At 43.6% G+C, this 26,357-nt stretch overlaps 2 protein-coding genes, 1 long non-coding RNA gene and 1 pseudogene across 3 annotated transcripts in view; 2 read left to right on the top strand and 2 right to left on the bottom strand.

Moving 5' to 3' along the window:
• Positions 1 to 271: 271 nt before the first annotated feature.
• LOC105095060 (large ribosomal subunit protein uL6-like) lies at positions 272 to 811 on the top strand (annotated as a pseudogene).
• A 9,569-nt stretch (positions 812 to 10,380) lies between these two features.
• Positions 10,381 to 22,658, bottom strand: LOC116156938 (uncharacterized). Its single transcript, XR_004140894.2, has 3 exons — positions 22,567 to 22,658; positions 11,692 to 11,899; positions 10,381 to 10,590 (listed from the first exon to the last, which is right to left on the bottom strand). It is a non-coding gene; the product is annotated as an uncharacterized LOC116156938 (long non-coding RNA).
• LOC105095036 (histone-binding protein RBBP4-like) lies at positions 12,123 to 14,011 on the bottom strand. Its single transcript, XM_064493394.1, has one exon. It carries the CDS (start codon positions 13,952 to 13,954, stop codon positions 12,689 to 12,691), a length of 1,266 nt encoding a protein of 421 aa, XP_064349464.1. The 5' UTR covers positions 13,955 to 14,011; the 3' UTR covers positions 12,123 to 12,688.
• Positions 22,659 to 23,621: 963 nt separating the features above from the next.
• Positions 23,622 to 26,357, top strand: part of SAMD13 (sterile alpha motif domain containing 13) — a 40,556-nt gene continuing 37,820 nt past the window's right edge. The window contains exon 1 of the mRNA XM_010987152.3: positions 23,622 to 23,686. Within this exon, the coding sequence (XP_010985454.1) occupies positions 23,677 to 23,686 (10 nt within the window). The 5' untranslated portion in view covers positions 23,622 to 23,676. The remainder of the gene's footprint in view (positions 23,687 to 26,357) is intronic.

Below are 26,357 nucleotides of genomic sequence, written 5' to 3'. Positions count from 1 at the left end.
AATTAATAAGCTGGACTTCACTAAAATTTTAAAAAATAAGTTCTGCAAAAGACAGTGTCAAGAGAATGAGAAGAGAACCCAGAGACTGGGAGCATATCTCACAAAAGACACATCTGATAAAGGACTGTTATCCAAAATATACAAGGGACTCAAAAATCCAGCAATAAGGAAATGAACAACCCTGTTTAAAAATGGGCCAAAGACTAACAGAACTCTCACCAAAGATAAACAGATGACATAAATAAACATATGGAATTTTTGCTGTATCTATTGCAATCTGACTGCCTCCATTCCGGAAAACGTTGACATCGCTCTGAAGGGACACACAGCTATTAAGAAGGGCCCCAGAGGGACCCTGCAGAAGGACTTCATCACGTCAAAGTAGAACTCAGTTTCCTTGGGAAGAAAGGAAAAGGCTCCGGGCTAACAAGTGGTGGGAAACCAGAAAGGACGTGGCCACTGTTTGCATTACCTGCAGTCACGGTCAGAGCATCATCAGGTCGCACTGGGCTCATCACAAGATGGGGTCTGTGTATTTTCCCCCCATCAGTGTCATTCGGCAGAAGAATGGGTCTCTAGTTGAAATCCAAAATTTCTTGGGTAAAAATACATCCACAAGGTTTGGATGAGGCCAGGAGTAGCTTGCTCAGTATCTCAAACCCAGAAAGAAGAATTAATTCTTGGAAGAAACGACAGTGAACCTACACCAAATTCAGCTGTTTTGATTCAGTAAGCCACAGCAGTTGAAAACAATGATATCAGAAAATTTCTAGATGATATCTATGTCTCTGAAAATGGAACGGTTCAGTAGGCTGCTGAATCAGTTCTAAGTTGTCCAGCTACCGAAACAAGATGCTGGGTGATTTCCTAAGACCTCTTTGTTATATTTTAAAGATATAGTAAAGTCCTGTATTGAAAAGGAAAAGATGTTCCACATCACGTGTCATCAGGGAAATGCAAATTAAAACCACAGTGAGATTCCACTGCCCACTGAGCAAAATGGTCAAAATCCACAGCACTGACAACAAATGCTGGGGAGGATGTGGAGCAACAGGAACTCTCATATATAGCTGGCAGGGATGTAAACGTGCAGCCACTTTGGAACACAGTTTGGCAGTTTCTTACACTTAACCACATGATCCAGCCATCATGCTTCTTGGTATTTACCCAAAGCAACTGCACATGGATGTTTATGGCAGCTTTTCTCATAATTGCTGAAACTTGGAAACACCCAAGATGTTGTTTCAGTAGGTGAAGGAACAAATAAACTGAAGTACATTCAAAGAATGGAATATTATTCAGTAATGAAAAGTAGTGAGCTATTAAACAGAGGAAATTTAAATGCATATGACTAAGTGAAAGAAGCCAATCGGAAAAGACTACATACTATACGATTCCCACCATGTGACATTCTGGACTAGCAAATCTGTGGATAAGGTACTTGCAGGGTTAGTGAAATGGGGGCAATGAAGAAGTGGACCAACAGAGGATTTTTAGGGCAGTGAAAACACCGTGTGATACTTGTCATTATACGTTTGTCCGAACTCAGAGAATGTACAAGACCAAGAGTAACCCCTAATATAGACTACGGACTTTGAGTGATTATGACGTGTCAATGCAGATTTACTAACTGTAACGAATGTAGCTCTCTCGTGGGGGCTGTTGATGATGGGAGAGGCTGTGCGTATGTGGGACAGAAGGTATATGGAAAATCTCTGTACCTCCCTCTCAATTTTGCTGTGAACCTAAAATTACTCTTAAAAAAACAGTCTTTAAAGAAACTCAGTTGCTGGCTGAGGTCTCCCTGACACTCTGAGGTGAGCCTCGCAGGGGCGGGGCCAGCAGCCCCCGCAGCAGGGCCCCAGTGGGAGTGGTCCTGGGCTGAGCAGAAGAGGTCGGTTACCAAGAGAGCGTTTGAAACAAGCACTAGATCAAAGAATAGGAGACAAAACAGACAGAGGACATGGAAGAAGGAAGAAGGAAGCCCAGCAGTTGGAACAGAGTTACTAAATGGGATAATTAACAAGATGACAAATTGACGGGAGAAGATAAGAGTTAAACTAGCGTCAGAGTGAGGGGCTGGGCTTCTCTGACTGGTTCCATTCGTTCCTCAGAAGCACAGAGCCCCAGCCTGAGTATTCCTGTCACATGTGGGTACGTGGGTACGTGGGTACAGGGTGCTTCCTCTCCCTGAGGACAGCCACGTGGGTCCTGCAAAGGGAAAGAATACCAAACACATCAGATGCCATCTGGAAATACATGGATGGAATTTTAGTCCTCTGAAAACCTCTCTGACAATGTCCACTGCAGTAACACCATAGAATGATCTCTTCAACAGGCACAGTTTATAACAGTAGCATTAGAAAGACAATTACTGAAAACTTGGACAGTTGTACAAGCAGAAAATTGGGACTGAGGTCTTACAGAGCCAGCATTGGCTACCGTCCGAATCTCAGTGTCCTGTAGGCGCTGACCACCCAGTGCCTGAAAGGTTTCTGTGATTGTGGCAGATGGGAGAGCTTCAAGGTGAAGGCTGAATTTGTCCACGGACTGACTTCCTTCTGGCCCTGAACTGATTTCCCATGACTTGTGGTAATAATGTGTCCACAAGTCGTATAAGTCTTCATACTTTCAGCACGGGCTTTATTACTGCGGGCCTCCTGTGTAGGGCTTCGTTTCCTGTAGCCCATCTGTGTGCAGTTGTGCATTTTTATGATGTTTGTACAAACAAATATATGGGGAGGCACCTAAGTGCCATAGTAATTGTTAACCCAGACCGGAGGAGTTACACAATTTTATTTCTTTTATTTAACGTACGTTTCATTGTACAGAAAAATAAGAGTGAGAAGTAAAAAGCATGGTGTGTTATGATTAGTTAGAAAACTCAGTGGATGAGTTTTAACTCAATTAATTTTAATTAAAGGCTAACGTTGTGAAATCCAAAACTAGAACCAGAAATTCTGTTAAGGCGTACAGGCTACACACAGTGGGGAGAATTGTGCCTCAAAAGTTGAGTAATGACCTCCCCAAATACTGAGCTGCTCTAACAAAAATACCAAAGGAAATGAGAATGGCACCTATTTTCCTGCTAACGTTGGTGGTTCCTAGAGAACATGGAAAGGTGTGACGCACAGTCCGGTATCAGTGAAGCCAAGGGCACGGGGACTGGCCCAACAGCTCCTGCGTGCCGGGGTTTCACCAGGTCCCGAGGGTGCTGAGGTGCACGGTGGGGAGGGAGGGAGGTCAGGGAGATGGGAAAGCAGTTCTCTGACGTCCAGAGCTGTCTGGGCACCTCCATGGCTGAACCCTCTGAACTCATCGCTCACTTCCCTACTTCGCTAGTTTCGATAAGCTTGTTGCTTAGAAACGCACATAAAATGTGAAGTGGGGGCACCGCAAAGCAACCCGTCACACCCACCAGGCCCTGTTTTATTACCTTTATGGCATTTCAAGGTGAAAGCCTATATTTAGCCCTTCTTTTTCTCAGGGAAATTCCAGACAGCTGCAGCGGAGCCGTGGAGTTTCTCTTGCCTGTCAGCGGGGCCCTGTGCTCTGGCTCCGCGAGCCGCAGGGAGCAGGACGGGAGGTCGGCGCTTCGCCAGGACGGGGCACAGTCTTGGAGACATCGACAAAGGTGGGCGTGACTGCCGGTCCCTTCATCGCCTCTTAAGTTCCTTACACATGGGAACATTTCTTCTTCTTCTTTTTTTTTTTTTTTTTTGAATATGAGTTATACATAAAGAAATTGCTTGCAGCTATTTCCAGACCAATTTATCTGCAGTTATGGGAACCTCTTAAAGGAGAAGACATGATCTGTCTGACATCCTTCATCCACCCACTCCCCTTTCTCTTTTCTAATGAAAAATGTGCAGCAGTGCAAACTCCCTCTGCATCAGTCTTAGGCCCAGAAGGCCATCTGGCTAACCCAGGATGCTGTACCTTCAGTGACAAGAAGATGAACAAATTTTTTTTTAAGTGAATGAAAGCAATTTCTCATATTTTTTCAGATAGAGCAAAAAACTGGAAGACAGTCCCAGGAAAGAGCTAGCAAACATCACCAATAGGCCAACATCTCCACGTAGGTAATAGGAAGAAGGCGGCTGACCTTTCCCCCATGCCACCGCATATGTGGATTTCGGACCTCGCTCCTGCTTTCCTTATTTGCTGTCCCTTGCGCGTCAGGTTGTAAATCATCACTCCACCTCACCCCAGCTCTGCTGGAAAGTGTCTCCAACTCTATAAAGCACCGTGTAGGTGGCTGTTCAATTAAAGGCACAAGGTCTGCAGTCAAAAGATCTGGATTTGGGACCTGTGTTCATCACGGACTCACTACGTAACTTCCAGCAATGTTACTTACACTAGTCAAGCCTTTGCTCATCTGTAAAATAGGATAATAGTAGTACCTACTTCAGTTTCTCACCTATAAAAAGAAAAAAATAACATTACGTACCTCACGGGGTTAGTGTGAAGATGAAATAAGGAAGGCAGCGGGCATAGCACAGAGAGTGGGTCACAGCAGGCATTCAGAACAGGTGGGTACACAAAGGAAACAAACGTATGGTTACCAAAGGGGAAAGGGGGTGGGGGGGAGGGATAAATTAGGAGTGTGGGATAGTGAGGAAGCCAGCAGGGCTGGAGTGGAGTGAGCAGGAGACAAGACAAGGAAACGTTTTAGGGAGGGACCGGATACTACAGACCAGTGCGGTCTGATAAATATAACCCAGGAATGTGAGTCTCATAAGTAACTTAAAGTTTTCTATTAGCCACACTAAAAAAAGTAAAAAGAAACTGGTGAGATTATTTTTAGTAATATATTTTATTTATCAAATATATTCAAAATATTGTAATTTCAATATATAACACATGCACTCCAGTGTTCACAGCAGCATTATTATAATAGGCAAGATATGGGAGCAACCAGAATGCCCATCGACAGATGACTGGATAAAGAAGATGTGTGACATATATATGTATATATACATACACTGAAATATTACTCAGCCATAAAAAAGAATGAAATTCTTTGCAACAACTCAGATGCACCTAGAGGGTCTTATGCTTAGTGAAATAGGTCAGATAGAGAAAGGCAAATATTCTACATTATCACTTATATGTAGAATCTAAAAAAAGAAACCAGCAGAAGTGTAACAAGTGAGTACAACAAACAGAAAGAGACTCACAGATACAGAGGATAAACTAGTGGCTACCAGTGGGGACAGCGAATTGGAGAGGGGTAAGAGGAGGTAGGGATTAGGAGGTACAAACTACTATGCATGAAATAAATAAGCTACCAGGATACATGGTACAACACAAAGAATATAGTCAATATTTTGTAATACCGTGAATGGAGTATAATCTATAAAAATATTGAACCGCAAAGAAGTTGTACACCAGAAACTGATGTACTATTGTAAATTAACTATCTTTTATTAAAAAAAAAAAAAAAGGAATGAAACTCCTGGACCAACATTACCAATATTTTCATGGGTTTTAGTCACTTGGTTGAAGGACTTAACTTCTCTGAGCCCATGTGTCTTTCTCTGTAATGTGAGACCCCCTTTCAGGAAGAGGAACCCCGAAGCAGAGACCGCAAGGCGAGACCGGGCCTGGGCTGCGCGGGGAAGCCCAGCGTGGCTGCAGAGGAGACGCGAGGAGGGAAGTAGCAGGTGTGGAAAGTAACGGGAGGGGGTGGTAAAGGGAGCATGTCGCTCTTTCTCCGTTTCTTGGAATACAGGGAACTGTACGTGAACTCACCACCCAGCCCTATGCCACAGAGTTGTGGTTAGAAACTCAGCTCCAGACTCTTCTACGCCAAAATGATCTATCTCTGCGGTCTTTTTTTTCCCCGTTTTCATTTCCACAAATTCAGTTCATCTAATATACATGAAAGGCATAGACAATTTGAGCAACAGTGTTTTCTGACTTGCTCCAGAAGGAGAAGCTGTTCAGAGGCAGAGCTGCTGGGCAGGTGATGGAGTTTAAGCTTTCCGGGTTTTTCACTTGCATGGACCTCTTCCAAGTCTCCTTCGTTAATTTTGTGTTTATGCTTTGTCCTTTCCCTCAGGAGGGCCTCTCCAAGTTGTCTAAGCTTCGGGACCCACATAACCTAGATCTCCCCCTACTTAGGATTAACGCTGCATCATAGACCTCTCCTAGGGGTAAAAGTAACTGACTTGGGTAAAAGTTGGGGAGGGACTTAGACACCCCGTCTGTTTAGCGCACCTGGGGAGGGCTGGGCATTTACGCTGCAGGGGAGCCGACGCCCTTTGGAAAGGCAAAGTTAAACAGAGAGAATTACGCAGAGAGAATTATTTGTGTGTCCTTCCCAAATCTGTCTGATCGTAAAACCAGGCATGTGGCTTCTAAAACATACAGATTCCTGGGCCTTACTCCAGATCTACTGACTCAGTCTCAGGCAAGGGCCCAGGAACCCTTATTTGAAGAAAGCTCCACCTGTGGGGACCAGTGTGTTAGGGCTTCTGAAGCAGAATTTTGAAATAATGAGACATAACTCTGGGAATTCCTGGAAGAAAGAGCAGCCTCGGCCCCACAAACAGGAGAGCTCCTGAGACATTCACTGTTGAGACACTCCATCAAGGATTTATAGCCTGGGTAGCGCTCTCCCTCCCCTCAAAAGTGCATCCAGTTATCCAATAAATGAAGGCCCAGCATTGGCAACCTGAGACCAGGCCCAGGCAAGAGGAGATGGACACAATGCTGCTTTCAGGTGGCCTCCAAGGATGCGGCTGGGCCCCTCCCAGGAGGAGCACCGCCTTCTGCACCTGCGGGGACCTGCATTGGAGCAGTGGGAAGGTATGCTCCTGGGCCTTCCAGCTTCCACACCTGGCCTGAGTCAGCCATGAGGGAGCCACAGGGAGAGGCTGGGAGGGCGAGCCCAAGGGCGTCTACGTGCAGGACAGAGCTGCGCGTTAGAGAGACAGGGTCATAGGCTCGGGGTTACCCAACCAGTAGACTGGCAGATCTGGGAGGATGTAAGCCTGAAAGTGTCAGGGAGAAATAGACAGACTTAGTTACATACAACTAAGAGAATCTGCAACACAGGGAACTAAATATGCAGAGTCTAACATGTTGATGAAAATAGAAAAAGAGCTGAAAGCAATCATCGCTGCTTGAGTCCTGCGGTTTGGTGGGGAGGAAGGTGAGTAGGGGATGGGGAAGCAGGATCCGACTTGAGGCTCCTCTGTAGAGGTGCAGAATGGGGAGGGGGGGCCAACAGAGGGAGCCAGGGCGGGTGCCGAGAATTTGCATCAGTACGACTTCCAGTTACATGGGGGACGGAGAAGGCCTCAAACAGTGGCTTAAAGAGAAGATATTAAAGGAAAGAGGATGGAGAGAAGCCCTTGGAGAGGGAGTTAAGAGGGGGTCAGCAAATCACAGTGAGTGAAGGCTAATCCAGAGGCAGAAGCCCCCCAACTGAGATGGGATGGACCCCAAGGGAGTGGCTTTAACAAAGTCTGTTAGCGTGTTCAAAGGCCCCTGGTTTAAAGGAGGCCCCACGAACTTGCATATCATTAGAGAGGCAACATAGCGAAATATACAGTTCCTCTGATTCACATGGCCAACTTCCAGGAATTAAAAAAGAAAGTTTAAATCTGTCAGTGATAACTCACAAATCTTACAAACCTGGAATGGAGCTAGGAATCAGAGAAGGGTCGACACTTTTAGGACAAATGTACCAGAAAGAACATGAGGTGGAAGGGACTGAGTCAGAGGCAGTTATCAGCTTCTATTTTCAGAAAACAGCAGCCTTGGACACAAACCAACAGGCAGGCAGTGTGCAGGTGCTGGCCCCGAGACCAAGTGAACATCAATCTCTGGTCACAGCTGCACACAGAGATAGCAAATCACTATTTCCCCATCTGAGGAACTAAGATAAAGATTGCATGACAACATAGTTCTTCCCCAAAGAAAATTTGCAACAGTGGGCACTCAGCCTCTGAGTTAAGACTGTCTCTGGCCTTCTGGGTGATCTGCAACCTCTAATGCCAAGTTCTTCCCCAGCCAGAAGCCTGCTTGCCATACTAATCACCTCTGGACATGTTCAGTATTCGGGAACTCCCCTATGTCAGCAGCTAGCTAGAGGCAGGGGCAGAACCCAAGCAAGAGTCTTCACACTGACTTCAAACTTGGCTTTGTTTTTCCTTCTTCTAAACCGGGATCTGTGGCAACTCAGGCTATCCATCCATCCACAGTCATCTAACCAGGAAGGTGTCAGCGCTAATGCCAGGCACTGGGGAGAAAGAGTCAAAGGCAGGGGGGAACCAGGTGTGAGGATGATGCTGCTGCTGTCATGATGGTCTGACTATGAACTTGCTGCCTCGCTCTCTAAACCTCAGTTTCCTCAACCTTAAAATGCAGCTGGAGATAGGTACCTTTTAGAGTCGTTTGGGGAATCAGAAATAATGTATATAAATAATACACAAAACAAAAACAGACTCACAGATCTAGAAGACAAACGTATGGTTACCGGGGGGAAAGGGGGGGTATAAATGGGGAGTTTGGGATTTGCAGATACTAACTAATATATATATATGTATATATATAAAATAGATGAACAACAAGGTCCTACTGTGTAGCACAGGGAACTATATTCAATATCTTGTAATAGCCTATAATGAGAAAGAATATGAAAAGGAATATATATGTATGTGTGTGTATAACTGAATCACTATGCTATACACCTGAAACTAACACAACATTGTAAATCGACTACACTTCAATTTAAAAAAACTAAAAAAAAAAACACAGAATGGGAAAACAAGAAACAGTATCTACAAATTGCCTACAGCTGCTCCATAAGGAACACTTATTACCATTGTCACAGACCGTTAGAGGAGGAGCCCCGTGAGGACACTGAGGGTTACAATGCAGTCTGTCAGCACCAGGATATGAGAAAGCATGGGGTGTCATGCAAGAGCAGAGGGGAGGTTTCCAAATCAATACTGGGCAAAAGTGTAAAGTGAAGTTTCAGAATTTTGAAGGATGGGTAGGAGTTAGCGAGGGGAAGAGGTAGGCGGAGTGCTTCCGTGTAGGGAAAGCAGCAGGCGCTAAGGCGCGGAGGCATGCAATATCATGCATAGTTTTGGAAGAAGGTTTATATGATGGAAGTAGAGAAAGGGTTAAGGGGAAGGGATGGCTGTGACCCAAAAGGGATGAGCAGGGGCCAGAGTATGGAGTCTGTGTGCTAAGCTGAGAGCGCTGAACTTGAGTTTCATGCTGAGAAGAGACTTGGAAGAATTTTAAGGAGAGCAGTCTGATGGTGTTTGTGGGAGGGGTAAGTTGGACAGAAGTCACACTAGTGGCAAATGCTTCAGTGCCAGCTGACAATGTGAATTCTAGGGCTCATAAAAAGACCTACTTTGGAGCAATCATGGCACAAGAACTTGCATTTTCCCTTAGTGCCTTAGTGTACATCTTACTTATGAAAAAAGTGAGGAACAACAAGGTACAGTATAGCGTGATGGATAAGAGCACGGGCTCTGGACTCAAACCGTGTGTGTTCAGAACGAGTCTCTGCCACTTCCTAGCTGGCTGACCTTGAGCAAGGTATTTAACCCCTGTGGGCCTCAGTCTGCCCATCTGTAAAATAGGAACAATAATAGCACCTACCTCAAATGGTTGCTGTTAAGGACTGGATAAGGGTAGAACAGTGCGTGAACAGAGGTCACTCATTAGTGCTGACCAGTAATTAGGAGTGGAGTTGATGCTAGGAAGGCTGTTTGGCCTCCAAGCCACTCTCCATGAGATGGTCACCTTCACTGACTTCTTGGCTTTGACTCTATGGACAAGAATTCACTATCAGTTAAGCCACATGAGTCTTAGTAACTCCTAGTTACTCAGTTTATGTAAAAATATTTTTAATAGTCACTCAAGCATCAAAATCAATTATAATGCCTCAAACAGACAAGTTAATTATTTCAAGCAACATAAAACAAATCTACATTCTGTCACACTTAGGATTTTTTTTCCCATCTATTTCTTAAAATATGAAAAAAATTTAAATTGATTTATAATCATTTTACAATGTTGTGTCAAATTCCAGTGTAGAGCACAATTTTTCAGTCATACATGAACATGTATATTTTCATTGTCACATTTTTTTCTCTGTGAGCTACCATAAGATCTTGTGTATATTTCCCTGTGCTATACAGTATAATCTTGTTTATCTATTCTACAATTTTGAAATCCCGTTTATCCCTTCCCACCCCCCCACCCCCTTGGCAACCACAAGTTTGTGTTCTATGTCTGAGTCTGTTTCTGTTTTGTATTTATGCTTTGTTTTTTTTTTTTTTTTTTAGATTCCACATATAAGCAATCTCATATGGTATTTTCCTTTCTCTTTCTGGCTTACTTCACTTAGAATGACATTCTCCAGGAACATCCATGTTGCTGCAAATGGCGTTATGCTGTCGGTTTTTATGGCTGAGTAGTATTCCACAGTATAAATATACCACTTCTTCTTTATCCAGTCATCCATTGATGGACATTTAGGCTGTCTCCATGTCTTGGCTATCGTAAATAGTGCTGCTATGAACATTGGGGTGCAGGTGTCATCCTGAAGTAGGGTTCCTTAAAATATGAAATATTTGGTACTTGCAAAATAACATATGAAGTAAGTATGTTACAAAGCGTAGTGACAAGCGCAGTGAAATCACTATTCTGGAGCACTCCAGGGCCACTGACGCTCCCTCGGTGCCTGCCGTAGTCTGAGAGTTTGTGTCCCCTCCCTCCCGGCCAAATGCATATGTTGAAATTCTAACCCCCAAAGTGATGCTGTTCGGAGGTAAGACCTTTGGGAGATGATTAGGTCATGAGGGTCGAACCCTCTTGAAAGGGATTAGGGTCCTTATAAAGAGAAGCTCCAGAGAGCCTCCCTATCCCTCTGCCACGTGAGGACATAGCAAAAAGAACCAGGAATGAGCCCTTACCAGACACCAGATCTGCCAGCACATTGATCTTGGACTTCCAGCCTCCAGAACTGTGAGAAATGTATGTTGTTTATAAGCCACCCAATTTATGGTGTTTTATTACAGCAGCCTGAACCACTGAGCTCCTGGGTGAGTGTGTGGAGCAGAGGATCCTCTGTCCTGGATGCGTAATGTGAGAGACTTTTACGTGAAGCTACAGAGGTTTCAGAGTTAATTTGTTACCACAGCATAATCTAACTTAGTCTGATCAATAGTTTTAAGGGGTAAATAACTCTATATAAGTGTTACTATCCCTCTGCACATTAAAAATGTTTTTCCGCAATCTTTCGTCTTCCATTTTTGTTGCTGAGAATTCTGCTGTCTCACTGTCACTCCTTTACTGGTAATCTGTATTTGTATCTTTTCCTTTGGCTAATTTTTAATATCTTCTCTTTGTCTTTGACATTCTGAAGTTTTACAACAGTGTGCTTAGGTGTGTCTATTTAAATTCATCTCACTGAGGATCCTGTGGGTCTTAGAATCTGAGGTTGCTATCTTTCATACTTCTTTTTACAATGTCTCATTCGTTGTGTCTTCAAATACTGCTTTCTCACCTCCTCTATTATCTCCTCTTGAAATTCTGGTTAGAGGCAGAGTGCACCTTTTCACTCTGTCCTCCATGACTCTTCACCTCTCTGTCTCGTTTTCCAGCAACTATCTCTCTGTGCTGCGTTCTGTGTAAGGTCCTCCAGCCTATACTTACCACTTCCCAGTTCTTGCTTCAGCTGCAGGATCTGCTGTTAATTCTTCCACTGGGTTTTTTATTTCAATCTCTCTTTTTTTTTTTTTTATGTAGAAAAGCAGTTTATTCCATTATAAGCACACAGTTAGTCATGGAGAGTAACAGGCCTGCTGGTGAAACAGGTCACCCAGAATAAGAGAGTATCGAACTAGTGGTCAAGGACTAACTCCTAAAAAAAAAAAAAAAAAAAAAAAAAAGCAACTCTTATCCAGGATTAATTTAATTTTAAAAACAAATGCAAGCTGTCAATTCACTCTTCTCAACTTAACTGGACAGTCTACCTGTGGCATAACTGTCAGGTAAAAACATACATCTTTACAACTTGGTGGCCCCAAGTTTTTTTTTTTTTTTAAACCATTTCACAGAAAGGAAAGAATACGAAAACAGCTCAAGAAATACACTACAAGCAAAAATATATGAGGAAAGAGGAACACACAGTTTTGATTTAACTGAAGAAAATTAGAGGGGACTGGTTTATTTAAGAAAATGTGCATCCTGGAAAGATACGTGTGAAGATTTTAGAGTAGGAATTTATATGACTTGAATCTCCCCTATTTCCTGAATAAAAATGACATCTTGCAGTATTTATACTTCATGGCTCAGACACCTACCTCACTTGCCTCTATTTCTTACTCACTCTAGCCTTTACTTAAATGAGTCTGAAAATCTTGGGGATATAGCCTAAGAAGAAACATAACCACACACAATATTCCCCCTTTGACCTCTGTTACTAGAAAATTCCTGAAGAAAATTTAAATATAAGTCTGTGGCTTTGCTGAATCAATCCCCCAGTTAATATTTAGAAAACACCTTCTGTTTGGGCTAATAACATTGTTGATGGAACTTATTACAGAGGGATAACCAAACGAAGTCTGTGTCTCAAAACCAGTGTTATATCAGTCTCAGGGTTGAGAGGCAGAAAAGGGGAGTCTAAAATCACAAGAAGTGCAGACATTATCTAGGACCCTTGTCCTTCTGGATCCATGCTTCCTTCGGGGTCTTCATCATTATAAATGTTCTCCGCCATTTGCCACACTTGCGTGATACTGTCTTCTGATACAGAACAAATCACCCAAGGTTCATTGGGATTCCAGGAGAAATCAGGTATCTTGGCAGTGTGACCACCATGAATAAACAACAACTCTGGTGGCCCATCTTCTGCATCTTCTGGAGACCGTTCCTCTCCAATTCTTCTTAAATCCCAGACATTCAGCCTGCGATCGGTACCACTAGAAGCCAAAATAGTCTCATTGTGAGGTGACCACTGAACCTGGAATATTTCATCCTTATGTGATTCAAAGGAATGCAGCTTCAGTTTCAGATTTCTCAGATCCCACAAGGCAACAGTCTTGTCAGCTGATCCTGTGGCAAGAATGAACTCACTGTATGGATTGAAAGAAAGGCAGTTCACTTCAGCAGGGTGGGCGTCAGCTGAGTGGCTTGGTTTGGAAGTACTGTTTGAACGAGTATCCCAGATTGTAAGTTTCTGATCATCAGCAACTGACCCAAACAGAGACTCATGGAGCAGATGCCAAGAGACTGCTGTATGCCCTGTAAAGATGGTCTTTGCGTCCACAACTTTTCCTTCCTTTGGAACAGCACTGATGTCCCACAGGCAGATGGTATGGTCATCTGAAGCACTAAGTAAGTGCCCACTGAGATTAGGGTTCCAAGAAAGCCCATAGCCTTCCTTCTGATGTCCACGGAGATGCAAGTCTGGGTTGCACTCCCCAGAAGGGTCTGGTTTAGAAGGATGTTTCGTATAGTCAAAAACAAGAACATCACTGGATGGAGTCTTTGTTGCAATAATGCAAGGGTTCTGGGGCATATAACGTGCCCTGTTTACTTCTCCTTCATGGTTGATCTTGATTTCTATTTCAATTTTTCCACTAACTGAGCCAAAACCTCCAAATTCTCCTTTTTCACTGTCATAGTGTGAAGCATCAAACTGAGCATCATCATTAGGGAGCTGCATGCTGGCTATCACAAGGTGGTTCTGTTCATCCGATGTGTGTGTCCCCAGGTCAAGTTGATAAATACTGAAATCTTTCCCTTCTGGTCTGGTTACGTCTGGAAGCCACTGTGCAGTTAGGCTGGGCCACTCCAGAGCATGGGTCATCACCAAATCATAAAGAAAAGGGGTGTTCTTTTTCCATATTTTGCACTCTTCGTTGATCACACGTTCCTCTACTGCGTCATCAAAGGCTGCTTCCTTGTCGGCCATGGCGGGTAGGCAAGCCGGGGGGATCCCGGGGTTGAGCGTTGCAGGAGGGGTGGGGAAGCTGCGTATTTCAATCTTTTCATTTCTAGAAATTTCATGTTGTTCTGTTTAAAATATGATAGATCTTTCATATAGTCGCTTTTTCCTTCCTCACATTTTTCCTTTACATTTTATTTTAACATATTAAACACACTCATTTACTTTTAAATTTACCCGTGCCTTTAAATGATGGCATGTATTTTATCACTCATGTTAAGTGCTTCAGGGTAAAAGAAGTCCTCTCTCTCTCTATATATATATTTTAATTGAAGTATAGTCAGTTACAATGTGTCAATTTCCTCTATATATTTTAACTTAACGTTTTTATTATTTCTAATTTCTTATGCCTTAGGAAATAAGAAACTTACTACTGGATCCTTTCCTGCCCCTCGATGTCTAATTCTGGGCCCAGTTATCACTAAGGGCCCAGATCAAACTGTATAACATCCATTATTGTAGGTAAACCAATACCACCCTGTGTATGCTGTTTAGTGTGTCTTTCTCTTGTTATTGAGTCTGTCTCCAGTTGGCCCTATTTCTGCTGCAAACGTCATGATTTTAATTCAGGGGTCTATGATTATTTCTAACTCTCAGAGACCTACCTCCTCCTTTTCATAGCTCATGGCATCTGCTGTGTTTTGGAGAATGTCCAAAAGTTTGACCTCTGGGTATGGGGATGAGATTGGACAAACTTTTGCTTCTTAATACCATCTGCCTGGGAATAAAAATCTCTGGATGGGAGGAAATAAAGAAAGGAAGGAAGGAAGACAGTTTTTGGAAAATCTGTATGTATGTCTGTCCTTCCCACTAGGGAGAATATGGGGGCAGGTATCCTGCATGTCAATGAGGAGTTTTCAATAATTAGGGATAGTTTCAACTGACAGAGCTGCTGTCTACCCACTGTTGTAAATCCTGGCTTATCAACTACACTAAAGTTACTCCCATTTTCTAATCGATTTATGGCTTGTAATCTTGCGTCAGCCCAATTGTTGCAGTAAGGGCAGGCATTACCTCTTTTGCAAACTTTCTAGACGAAATCATCGCAGCAGTGTTCTCTTATTTCATGTGACAAAACAGATCCCACACTTCTAAGAACAAAATACCTGGATTTGTTTTCAAGTATACACTTGGCACTTCCTACAGGTGTGAAGGCCACATTACAGGTGTGAGTCTTAGGGACGGCAACGTTCGCCAGGAATGTTTACCTTACCGAGCGATAGTTACAGGTTTTTTTATTTTAAGTATATGGATCCATCCTCAGAATCAGCATATAAAACCTGCATTAGTCCCTTACCAGACTTTCTACCGTCCAGCTGTTGGGCTGAACCCCGTAAGCCTGCAAGCCCTGTACTTGCCCAGTCTCAGGGCTGAAGGAGGAGCCCAGAGTCAGCAACAGACATCAGAGGTTTACCGGATGGGGGATCTTACACGTCTGAAGCAAGGCCCTGGAGTGACACCCCCAGGTGTGTGGCAGAGGGCGGCAGGGAGAGGGGGGTTCCCAGTTACGGGGGAATTGGCATCAGGCTGGTGCGTGGGTTACTAGGGAGACCAGCAGAGGAACACACCCCTCATCATCCCTTTGAGAAACTGTCATAGTAGACACAGTTCTGGTCTAAAGACTGGAACAGTCACTAGCTGGGGCCAAGGACAAGCATGTAGGTGTTTACTGATTAGGTCCTATGATTAAGAGGAAAGGTTAGTCACGTGAGTGGGTGTAGGTGGAGCAGGGACTGGTCCAGCAGGGGACGTACAGATGGCAAGAGAGCAGCCATCCTGGGTGGCCTGACCACACACCAGCACATTAAATCTTGGTTGAGAGAACGAACACTTATAAAATACTGTTGAAAGAAATGCAGTTTCTTAGGGCTGCCATAACAAAGCACCGCAAGTTGGATGCCTTAACAGAAATGCATTCTCTCGTAGTCTGGAGGCCAGAAGCCTGAAATCCAGTGTTCACAGAGCCAAGTTCCCTCTGGGGCGTCTAGAGGAAGATCCTTCCTTGCCTCTTCCAGTGTCTTGTGGCCCCAGGTGTCCCTTGTCTTGAGGTAGCACAACTCCAAGCTTCACCTCCCTCCTCCCTCTGTGCGTCCCTGCGTCTTCACATGGTGTCCTCCTCTCGGTGTCTTACTTCTCCTTACAAGGACACCCGTCATAGGATCAGGACCCTGCTCCAGGATGACCTCATCTTGACTAATTACTTCTGCAATGACTATTGCCAAATGAGTTACATTCTAAAGTCCTGGGGATTAGGGCTTCAACGTGTCTTTCAGGGTGGGGGAGCGCATACAGTTCAACTCAATAACGGTATTTATTCCTCCAAAGATAAGATTTTATCTTCCACATGCTCTTGGATCATACTGTCTTAGAATCACAGGAATTTGTTTTCTCTGGACTATGTTTGGATGCCAGGTTTTCACTTTTTATCAAGCAATGCTATAAGAAAGAGCTTAATGAAAGCCACTATTGTATTTACTAATCAAATTCATTCAGAACTTTGCCCTATGTGATTTTTTTTTTCAGAACTCAGTGTTACAAAATTTATCCCCTTGACTAACTTGTAGGGGTTTTTTTTTAGAGTCAATGAGAATCGCATGCCTAATTATGTGGGTTTTTTTTTTTTTCTTGCTTTGGTTGCCATGAAGCTTGACAATTCAGCCATAACTTAATTTTAATAACTTTGTATGGTGCTGCAGCTACATATCTGTATTTTTATTTCTCCTCTGGTGTTGATATTTTATTTTCATTGGGATGTTAAATAATTTTAAAAATTGCTTCTTATTACGAGTCACTTGAATATTTTGTTTTAAAATGTAGGTAATAGGTAGAAAAAACAAATAAGTAAATCTCCCTCTCTCTCCCTCTGCCTCTTTCTCTCTCTCTTTTTCATTCACAGCAGATTTTCCTCTTGTCCCAGCTCATCCATCACTGAGTGACTGACCAGAGATTAAGAGCTATCAACATTCTATTCTCCAGTTTATGTTTTAAGTGGATGATTCAAACAGTACACAGATAAAAAGGGAAGGGGAGGCAAAGCAATCGCTCACTTCATTCTTGAGCAAGTCAACTAGATCTCACTGACTTTCTTCAAAGATTAGGAAAAAGTTCAAAAAATAGCAGGGGACCCACACAACAGTAAAAGTAAAAGAAATTTGGAAAAGCAGAGAAAATAAACAAGGAAAAGAAAATAAATCAGTGAAAATCACACCAAAAGCACCAAGGTGTGGAACTTAAACCAAAGAAAACTATTAGAAAAAATAAGCTATTGGAAAAAAATCACATAGAATTTAGCAACAAATGGCATAGAGTAAAGGGGACCATGGAGAAGATGAAAGATACGGACAAAAGACAATGGGGAACTGATGAATGAATGACTGCTGTCTTTTAAGATGTGGATGAATTAATGGAACTAAAAGTATGCATAATAGAAGAATTTTTTGAAATAAAGCAAGTCTTAAAATTACACTTAGAGGGATCACCACATTCCAAGAAAATTTAATAAAAGCTTTTTTCTAGAACTTCAAGGATTGAAAAAAAAAAATCCTACAGTCATTTAGGCAAAGGGAAAAAGGTCATCTTCAAAAACAAAGACATTGCAAGCAATGTTAGATGCTAGAAGAAAATGGAACAGTGATTAATGAATATCGAGGGGGAAAGTGTTCTATACCTGGTCTAACCACCTTTCATGTGTAAGAGAAAGATGTTCTCAAATACGCATAAACTCAAGAAACATTGGAAAATTTAACATGAAAAGAATTAAGAAAAGGAACAGATGAGTAACAATAATGAATTCATGAATGAGAAAGTCATGGGGCACAAAAGGTTTGGCCATGTGCTTTGATTCTATTTATACATAAACTGTATTTAAATAACTGGCATTCTAAGTCATAAAAATTACATACAATTGTTATAATGCTTATATGCAAAATTATATAATGTGAAGAGTAATATTTTGATGCTAATCAACTGAAACAAGAATCACACTTGTCCTCCAAACTAATACAAAATGGGGAAAGAAGAAGATAGTCTGAGTAGATTAATTTCATTGTCTTTCATCCTCATTTCATCTCTATGGTAAACTAAGAAATATAAATGTAAGCATATTATTTAACACATTTTACCACTTCCAAATTGCCAGAGTGTGGTAGGTGACCTTCTAAAGTGGCCCCCAGTGGTCCCCAGCTCCCAGTATTCATGCCCTGATGTGTAGGCTGGACATAATGACCTGCCTGTAACAAAGAAAATGTGGCAACATGATGGATTTTACTTCTGAAAGTAGGCTATAGGAGACTGTGATTTCTGTCTTGCTTACATTCTTCCTCTGACTCTTCTTTCATGCTTGTTTTGATACAGCCAGCTGCCATGTTGTGAGCTGCCCCATGGAGAAGCCCACATGGCAGGAAACTGAGGCTCCCAAGGGCCACTAGGAACTAAATCGTGCCAAAAGCCACAGGGGTGAACTTGAAAGCAGATCCACCCCACGTTAAGCCTTCAGCTGAGAATGAAACCCAGTTCAACATCTGCGAAAACTGAAACAGTGAAAATCCTGAAGCAGAGGACTCAGCTAAGCCATGCCAGGATTCCTGACCCACAGAAAGTATGAGTTGTCTTAAGCTGCTAAATCCTGGGGTAATTTGTTACACAGCAATAGATGACTAATACACAGAGGAAGATAAAACTAAAAACAGAACAAAACAAAAAGAAAGGAAACACAGATCACAAAGCAAAAGAGAAAACAACAAGGATACACAATGTAACCAGGTATAACAGATAAGATTAAATACGTCTAATTACAATAATTTCAAGTGGAATAGAATAAACTATCCTAAAAAATGATTAAATGGGACAAAGAGAGTCACTTCAAAATGACAAAGGACACAGCTCCCAGTAGTTACTACTAGTGTGAATCTTCATGTATCAAATAATACACCATTAAAATACATAAAGCAACACTTCAAGAAATAAGAGGAAAAAATGAAATGTTAGATGATGTCAGTGAATTTTAAAAAATTCTTGAAAAACCAAGAAAAGAAAAAATATATATGGCTATAGAGGATGTTAATAACATGATCAAAAAGATTGATGATAGTATCTGCTATATAGCTGATGCTCAATAAAAACTTATTCTATAAATCTTATTGCATGCAAAGGAAAAATAATAATATTTTAGACACCCAAGTAGTATTTACAAAGGAAAATCACATGCATAGGAGAAAAAAATGTAGACAAAATACACCAAACATTTAAGAGGAATTATTTAGGAATGGACTTATTGGGAATTTTTACTTTCTGTTATTAATTTCTGATTGTTTTCGTTTTTTTTTTTACCACATACTTAGTTTGCTTTCATAATAAATAAATGAATTTCTAAAACGTTCCTTTTCCTCTTTAGGATATTCCTGAATAATTCCATTGTCTTTCTTTCTTTTCTTATAGGAAGAACTGTTCTACCTTCTGAGAGTAAACATCTTATAGTTCCATTTCTCTTAGAATGTTATTCCATCAACTATCCCCTCTGTTTTGAATTTCCATGTTTCTGCTTCTTCACTTTACCTACAAACATAGCTGTCTCCTGTCCCCAATCCTAGAGCATCCCTTCACATTAAGGACCAAGTTTCCTCCTGGCCTTCTCTGCCAAAATTCTCTACTGCATCCTCCAATTCTGCAATTGCAAATCCACCTCTTCTAGACATGCATTTTATTGTCAATATTATTTATGAGGCTTTGTGCTTAGAGTAATTACCAACTTGCCCCAAATCCTCAACTCCATCAAAAGGGTTGACTCCAATCAAAAAGATCAAGAGCAGAGGCGGAGAAGACGATGCTCTCTGAATAAGTCAGGGCCTCTCCTGGCAGAAGTCATGAATGAGCACTCCTCCAGGCTGAGTCCTCCCCTCCCCAGGCTTCAACATTCCACCAACATGGATCGAGAGTCCACCTGATTCTCAGAACTCGGCCTCCACCCACAGAGTCAGAGAGCCCAAACACTCGTTCCTACTTCCTGTACTCAGAGCCGTCCCATCATTTTATTTTTTGACTCCTCTGGGACTGGTTTTAATATTCCTTTGATCCCTGTCTTTGTCAGCCACCACAAGAAGTCCCAGACTCCCAGGTCCCACCTGAAGTCTCATTCCCACAAGGCTTCGAACATCCCCTAATCTATCTCCATCTCCCAGCCTTCCGCACCCACTGAGACTCTTCCTCAGCGCCCTCTCCCACGTCACTTTTCATTGCTACCACTCTGGTTCCAGCCACTATTGTTTCTTGTCTCAATTACTGCAATAGCTTCTAGCCTGTTGGGCTTCTACCACTGCTCTCTACGATTTAGCCTGGAGAGAGCAGCCAGAATAAGCCTTTAAAATATGCCTGGACGGAGGGTATAGCTCGGTAGTAGAGTGCATGCTTAGCACGCGTAAGATCCTGGTTTCCATCCCAAGAACCTCCATATAAAAAAAAAGAGAGAGAGAAAGAGAAAAGAATGCTAAAAATATGCCTGACCGCATCACTCTTCTGCTCAGAACTGTCCAGCAGTTGCCCATTTCATCTGGCATGACAGACAAAGCCCGTGGAATGCCCTTTGAGCCCTGCATCACCCGCTCCAACCCAGCGGTTATCCTCAGTGCCCCTGCTTCTCACCGCCAGCTCTCTCCCAACCAACCGCACTGGCATCCTTGTCATTTCTTGTAAACGCCAGGCACCTGCACTTTGTGCCCTATGACTACCTAACTCCTCTATCCCCCTGGAATGTTCTCTCAGCAATCCACAAGGCCACTCTTTTACCAACTCCCGATCTTCCCTTGAACGTCACCTTCTCAATAAAATTTACCATATTTAACATTTCAACTCACACTCTTTCCTGCATCCTCAAACCCCCTTATCCTGCTCTATTTTTTCACAGCATTTACCATTTTCTGACACATAGAATTTACTTATTTAGTTTGTACTTATTGTCTACTTCTTTCACGCTCATATTAGAATGTAAGCTTGATAAGGGCAACACACTTTTTGTGTTTTATTTACTGATGTCTCTCAAGTATCTAGAATGGTGCCTAGTACATAGTAGGCACTCAAAGGATGTTTGTTGACTGGCTGAATAAGGGGTTCACGGCCTCATCAAACCTAATGCCCCTTTTAGTAACAAATACAGGGTAATATCTTCTTCAACGCTGTGAAAGGAAACTAATAAGCTGCCCACACAATATCATTTTTTAAACATTCAGAGCAACACCTTCACCGTAATATAAAGGAAAAAGTAATTGTGTGATTCAACACGGAACTGCTCAGGCATCCCTAAACTAAAAGCCACAGTGAAGGAGTCAGATGCTTGCATCATCTGTAGAATCATCATGAAGTGAACAGCACAAAATGGACTGTACTGGTGACTCAAATTCCAAGAATGGCACTGCCATCTCACTGTGTGAAAAACAGTTTATGATAGAATATATATTAAAATATAATCTATTTGAATATACAAAATAGTTTCAAGGCTCAGGTAAAAATAAACAGGTTTTTCACCTACGTGAATGAGCAGCGGACAGGCAAGTCACACAGGATGTGGGACAACTCTGCTGGGCAGGACTGTCCTGGACATGGCAAGATGTCTAGTGTCTCTTGGCCCCACCCGACTACATTCTAGGAGGTCCCCACCCATAATCCCTTGGACAAACAAAGTCACTTTGGTAAATTTCCAAACCAACTCCTGGGGGCAGTTCCATCCTGACAGATCTTGGTCTGTAAGCCCACAGGCCTCTTTTCTGTTGTCATTGGCTACCTTGCTATGGCATCTGACCTCCTCTCCACTTCTCTTTCCTCCCTTGGCCCATGTCACTGCACTCCTGCAGCTTTCCCGTACGCCCTCCCCCAGTTCCTGCCTGGTGTCCTCGCCTAACTCCTCCCCTCCCCCTCCCCCCTCTGCTGCCCTTCCTTTCTCCTCTCCACCTGATCTCCAACTACCTGTCCTAAGTCACTAACTCTCAAAGGTCTGTTTCTACACAGGACATCCAGATCCACACTTCCAGCTGCCGCTTTGTCCCTCATACACAGAAAGCCTCAAGTTATCCAAGTCCAAGATCAGTCATCTTCTTCCAAAACCCATAATCCCATCAGTGTACCTGTTTATGTGAATGACATCATCCACTTCATTTGGACATGAGCACCATTTCCATCCCTGTTCCTCACTCCCACATCCAGTTGTCTGTCTGTTTTCCCCCTCAAGTGTCTCATATCTGCCTCCTTTTTATCACTAGTTCAAACTACCACTACCTGTAACTTAGAATACTGTCCTCCTAACTGGTACTTCTGCTCTAACTTATCTTTTGATGCTTCCACAAAAGGAGTTTCTGCAGGGAATAATAATATTTATTAGTATTTATAAATAGTAGTATTTATACTTAGCACAGTGCCTGGCCTTCAAGCACTCAGTTGTTACAGGCCAGGCACTAGACTAGGTGCTTCTCATTTCTTTTAATCTGCACAACCACACCACAATATAGCAACCACTTATTATTTATAATAGGAAACATTATTATTTAAATCTTAAAGATGAGGAAAAAGAGGTTTGGGGAGACTCAATAACTTACCTGGGGTCACAGAGCTAGCTCCACAGTGACAACACCAGGATTTTAGGTCGATCGGGCTTCTGGCTTCTGAAATCCCTGGTTTTAATTCTTTTTCTTTCTTTTTTTTTTTTTCTTCTTCTTCTTCTTTTTTTTTTTTTTTTTGGATACAACTTTTCTATACTGTCCCTAGCCTAATCACAACCTTCTATGCAGTCTCTACATCAGTCCCATTTGCCTTTTCCTTCCCACTCCATTCTTCCAATCAATAAGTTCTTCTTTTTGGTTTTACTTATTTCCATATTTAGTAGAGATTTATTATCAGCTATTTCAAGAAAGTCCTTCACAGCAGGCTGCCCTCTTTCACCGCGCCCACCACATCTGACACAGCCCTCCTCACTCTCTCTTCCCCCTGCCAAGACAAAGGGTGGAGAAGGAAATGAACGCGGGTTGGGGGAGAGGGGAGGGCTCCAACCTCCGCAGGTGCGCATACAGAAAAACTCCTCGCATCTTGAGTTTTCCTCTGTGTAACTCAGTGTTGCTTTATGGTTCTAATATAATGAACCAAGTAAGTAAAGACTGCTTTGTAAACTGTAGAGTGCTCTACAAATGTCACGTGCGGTTATTCATTCATTCTCCCTTTGCATGCCCCGCACTTCAACTGAGTGAGCAACAGAATAGGTGTTCCAAGCAGAGTGCCACGTGTGTGTTTGGAGTGAAGGGAGAGTAAGGCCCTAAGGTATGAACTTGGCCCCGGAAATCTATACTTGTCACTGCTGCCAAAACCCACCTTAAAACTTCATCAGAGTTGCCACGTGCGAGTAAGACGGAGAAAATGGCATTAGTCAGAAAACCCCCGATTTAAAAGTCTCTCTAGGAGTGTTTCCCACCCCCAGCTCCCTGGCGTTTTTAAGTTCTTGCAAATGTCCTCCCTCACCGCCTCAAGGCCTGGGCCCCCGCCCCTTCCCTTCCGGGCCTCTCGGCTTCCTCGCCGCCGCGGCTCTCGGACCCCCGCCCGCCCGCCCGCCCGCGGAGACTACAAGTCCCGGCGTGCCCCGCGGCCGGCCGCTGCACCGGGCTGGGCGCGCGGCGGCCGGCGAGCTCCGCGCGGGGGGAAGCCTCCCGGCGCCTGCCATGCGGGGAGGTAAGTGATCCGCTTGTGCGGCGAGGGCACCGGGAACGCGCCCGCCCTCTCCCCTCTCCAGGATGGAAGGAAACGAAGAAAGCCACAGTAAAAACAGCCCTGCCCTCCTTCGTCTCTGCTGTGTGTCCGGTGCTCCTGCAGCGTGTTGCAGCCACGAGCGTGGACTCTGTCACCCTGGAGTGGAACTGGGGACAGAAGCGTGCCCGGCCCCGCGGAGACCCGCGGAGAGCCGGGGGCTGCGGGGCAGAGCTCGCGGGACGGGACCGGGTGGTGGCATGGCTCGGCTGGGCGCACAGCGACCGCCACACCCCCACAACCCCTTTCCAAAGACGGGCTCCCCCGGGAAGCACCCAGTCTCAGAGAGAACGGCTTCTTGAAAGTCTTAGCCAGAAACTTTCCCCACTGTCACCAGTGCCACAAGCGAGTCGTTCGGGTTTCGGACAGCACCACTGGTCCAAGAGGCTTTCTGGCTCCCCTCCCCCTGCCCTCGGCCCTGCCCCACCGCCCCCTCTCCAGGCTGCTCCTCCCTTTCCCCTGAGACGCCCTTCGGGGAAGGGCTGCGCTCGGCCCTGCCGTCGGGCGGCTTCTCAGGACTACTGCTGCAGCCTGCTGCCCTGTGGACCCGGTCTGCGCTCTCCGCTCTGCCAGGCGGGCTGGAGACTCCTGCGGGCAGGTGCCCCGACGCCGGGCAAGGCGGGTGGTTCCTGGCGGGTGGGGGGCTGGCTCTCTGGGGGACGAGAGCTGATCAATAAAAGAAGCCGGTCGGAGGCGCCAGTTTCCCGTCCTTCCTGACCCATCTCCCCTCCTGTCGGCCCATTTCCAAGTGTCCCCAAAAGTTCTGCTCCAGAATCCCAGCACGAGGATCTCCGAAGTTATTTTAGCACGTCCCATAAAACCCTGGATCACAAGGGCTTGTTTACGGCTCTCAGTTGTAAAGCGTAGTTTACATCTTTACACGTACACGCTGCACACACAGAAACACTATGCACACTACATTCTGCAAACACAAATACCACACACTACACACACCACAAACACATTTTACACCGCACACACATACACTCGTTACACAAGTTTCGCTTATACTACGCGCTACAGACACACCACACTACACACACATACACATCGTTTTTATCAGCAGAGGAGAGGGTTCATATCAGTTTGTTGAAGGGAGTGAGGAGGAAGTGGGTGAGTACTAATATATATGCTTAGACCCACAAATGTCAATTTATTCCGAAGTTAGAAACTAGTTGATAAGTGAAACCTCTTGTCAGAATTTGTGGCTTTTTTTTTTTTTTTAATAAAATTGGATTGATTTTTCACAACACCTTCTGAAACTTACACCCCTGTCCAGCAGGCAAACTTTTGATCACAGCAGGCAAGACAGGAAGGGATGACCTTTTTTACATGTAGAAAGAAATTCTTGGAGAAACTACAGAATCCTTCCTCCCGTGAGTGAGGCTAAGGAAGAGTCAGTATAACTACATTGTCTTTGCCTCTCTCCTTTCAAGATGCTGTGCTCTGCCTGATTTCATAATGAGGAGTGATGTGACGGTGCTGTCAGAACACCCTCCTCTCCACCCCTTGCCCCCAAGACTCACAGCCCAGCCCCCTTCCATTTGAATTTAGTTGGAAAACAGATTCGAAGTTTCAGATCAAGAATCCGTTGGTGAAAGAGCAGTGGTTAATAACAGAAAATCCTCCTGTTTGACCCATGCTCAAAACATTTGAACATTTATTTTAATTTTATTTAAATATTTTTCTGAGTATCCGCACTGTGTTGATAGCTTTCTAAATAAAACTTCTGCTACTGTGAATATGGATTTTGGATGTGTGGGATGGGTGTGTAAAGTGTGCACAGTTGTGAAAGGGGGTACTCAAATGGTTGCAATGACCAGTAATGGATGAAGAAATTAAAGGGTGGAGCTAAGTTCCTAGAGCATTTCTCTAAGTTAGGAATTTCTGCAGCTTTACTGTATCTTGCAGTTACTTTCTGTTTATACTTATTGAATTTAAAATATTTCAAATAGTTTAAAAGATAAATTTGAGACACATATTAAAGGGAAAAAAATGAACATTTAGAATTCTTCCCGGAATTATCTTTGTGTACCCTTTCAAGGGGGCAATGGGCAAAGATGAGCAGAGACGGCACTTGAAATCATTCCCAGTGATGGTCTTCCAAGGAGTTGAAAATTCCTAATACTGTTTCGGGAATAAGTAAGGGGAACGTAATTGACTTTGAAATTCAGGTTGCAAACTTAGATCGTAGTTGCTGATCTTTAGTGAGCTGAAAAATTACTAAAGGGCGACTAGCAGCTTTCTCCTCAGTTCTGCCTGAAGCCTACACAGTATTGCAGCAGCAAATGACTTTTTCTAGGCTCCGTCTTGGGAATCTGTATTCTCTGCCCTACCTTGAGTGGTTTTGGTGACATCTTGACCTAAAAGTGTGCAAATATTGATTGGTGTTTATTTCAACGACAACCGTTTATGTTTCTTGTGTATTTATACCACATTTGTGGAATGTGAATGTTTCCCTTGAGTAGTAGTTGCCAGCTAAGCAAGAAAACTGTGAGATTGACCAGGTCAACTTAATCAAAAGATCATGCCTAGCCTCTGCTCCACCTCCCGCTTTCCTGAATTGGGACTTGGGATGCTGGTAGAAGATACTATG

The sequence above is a fragment of the Camelus dromedarius genome, chromosome 14, assembly GCF_036321535.1.
Source record: "Camelus dromedarius isolate mCamDro1 chromosome 14, mCamDro1.pat, whole genome shotgun sequence".
NCBI lineage: Eukaryota > Metazoa > Chordata > Mammalia > Artiodactyla > Camelidae > Camelus > Camelus dromedarius.
The sequence above is the reverse complement of the archived record's forward strand: the minus strand, read 5'-3'. Positions and strand labels throughout refer to the sequence as shown.

Bases quoted from the DNA above. Each gene is read 5' to 3' on its own strand.
- LOC105095036 (XM_064493394.1), bottom strand. From the start codon at position 13,954: ATGGCCGACAAGGAAGCAGCCTTTGATGACGCAGTAGAGGAACGTGTG.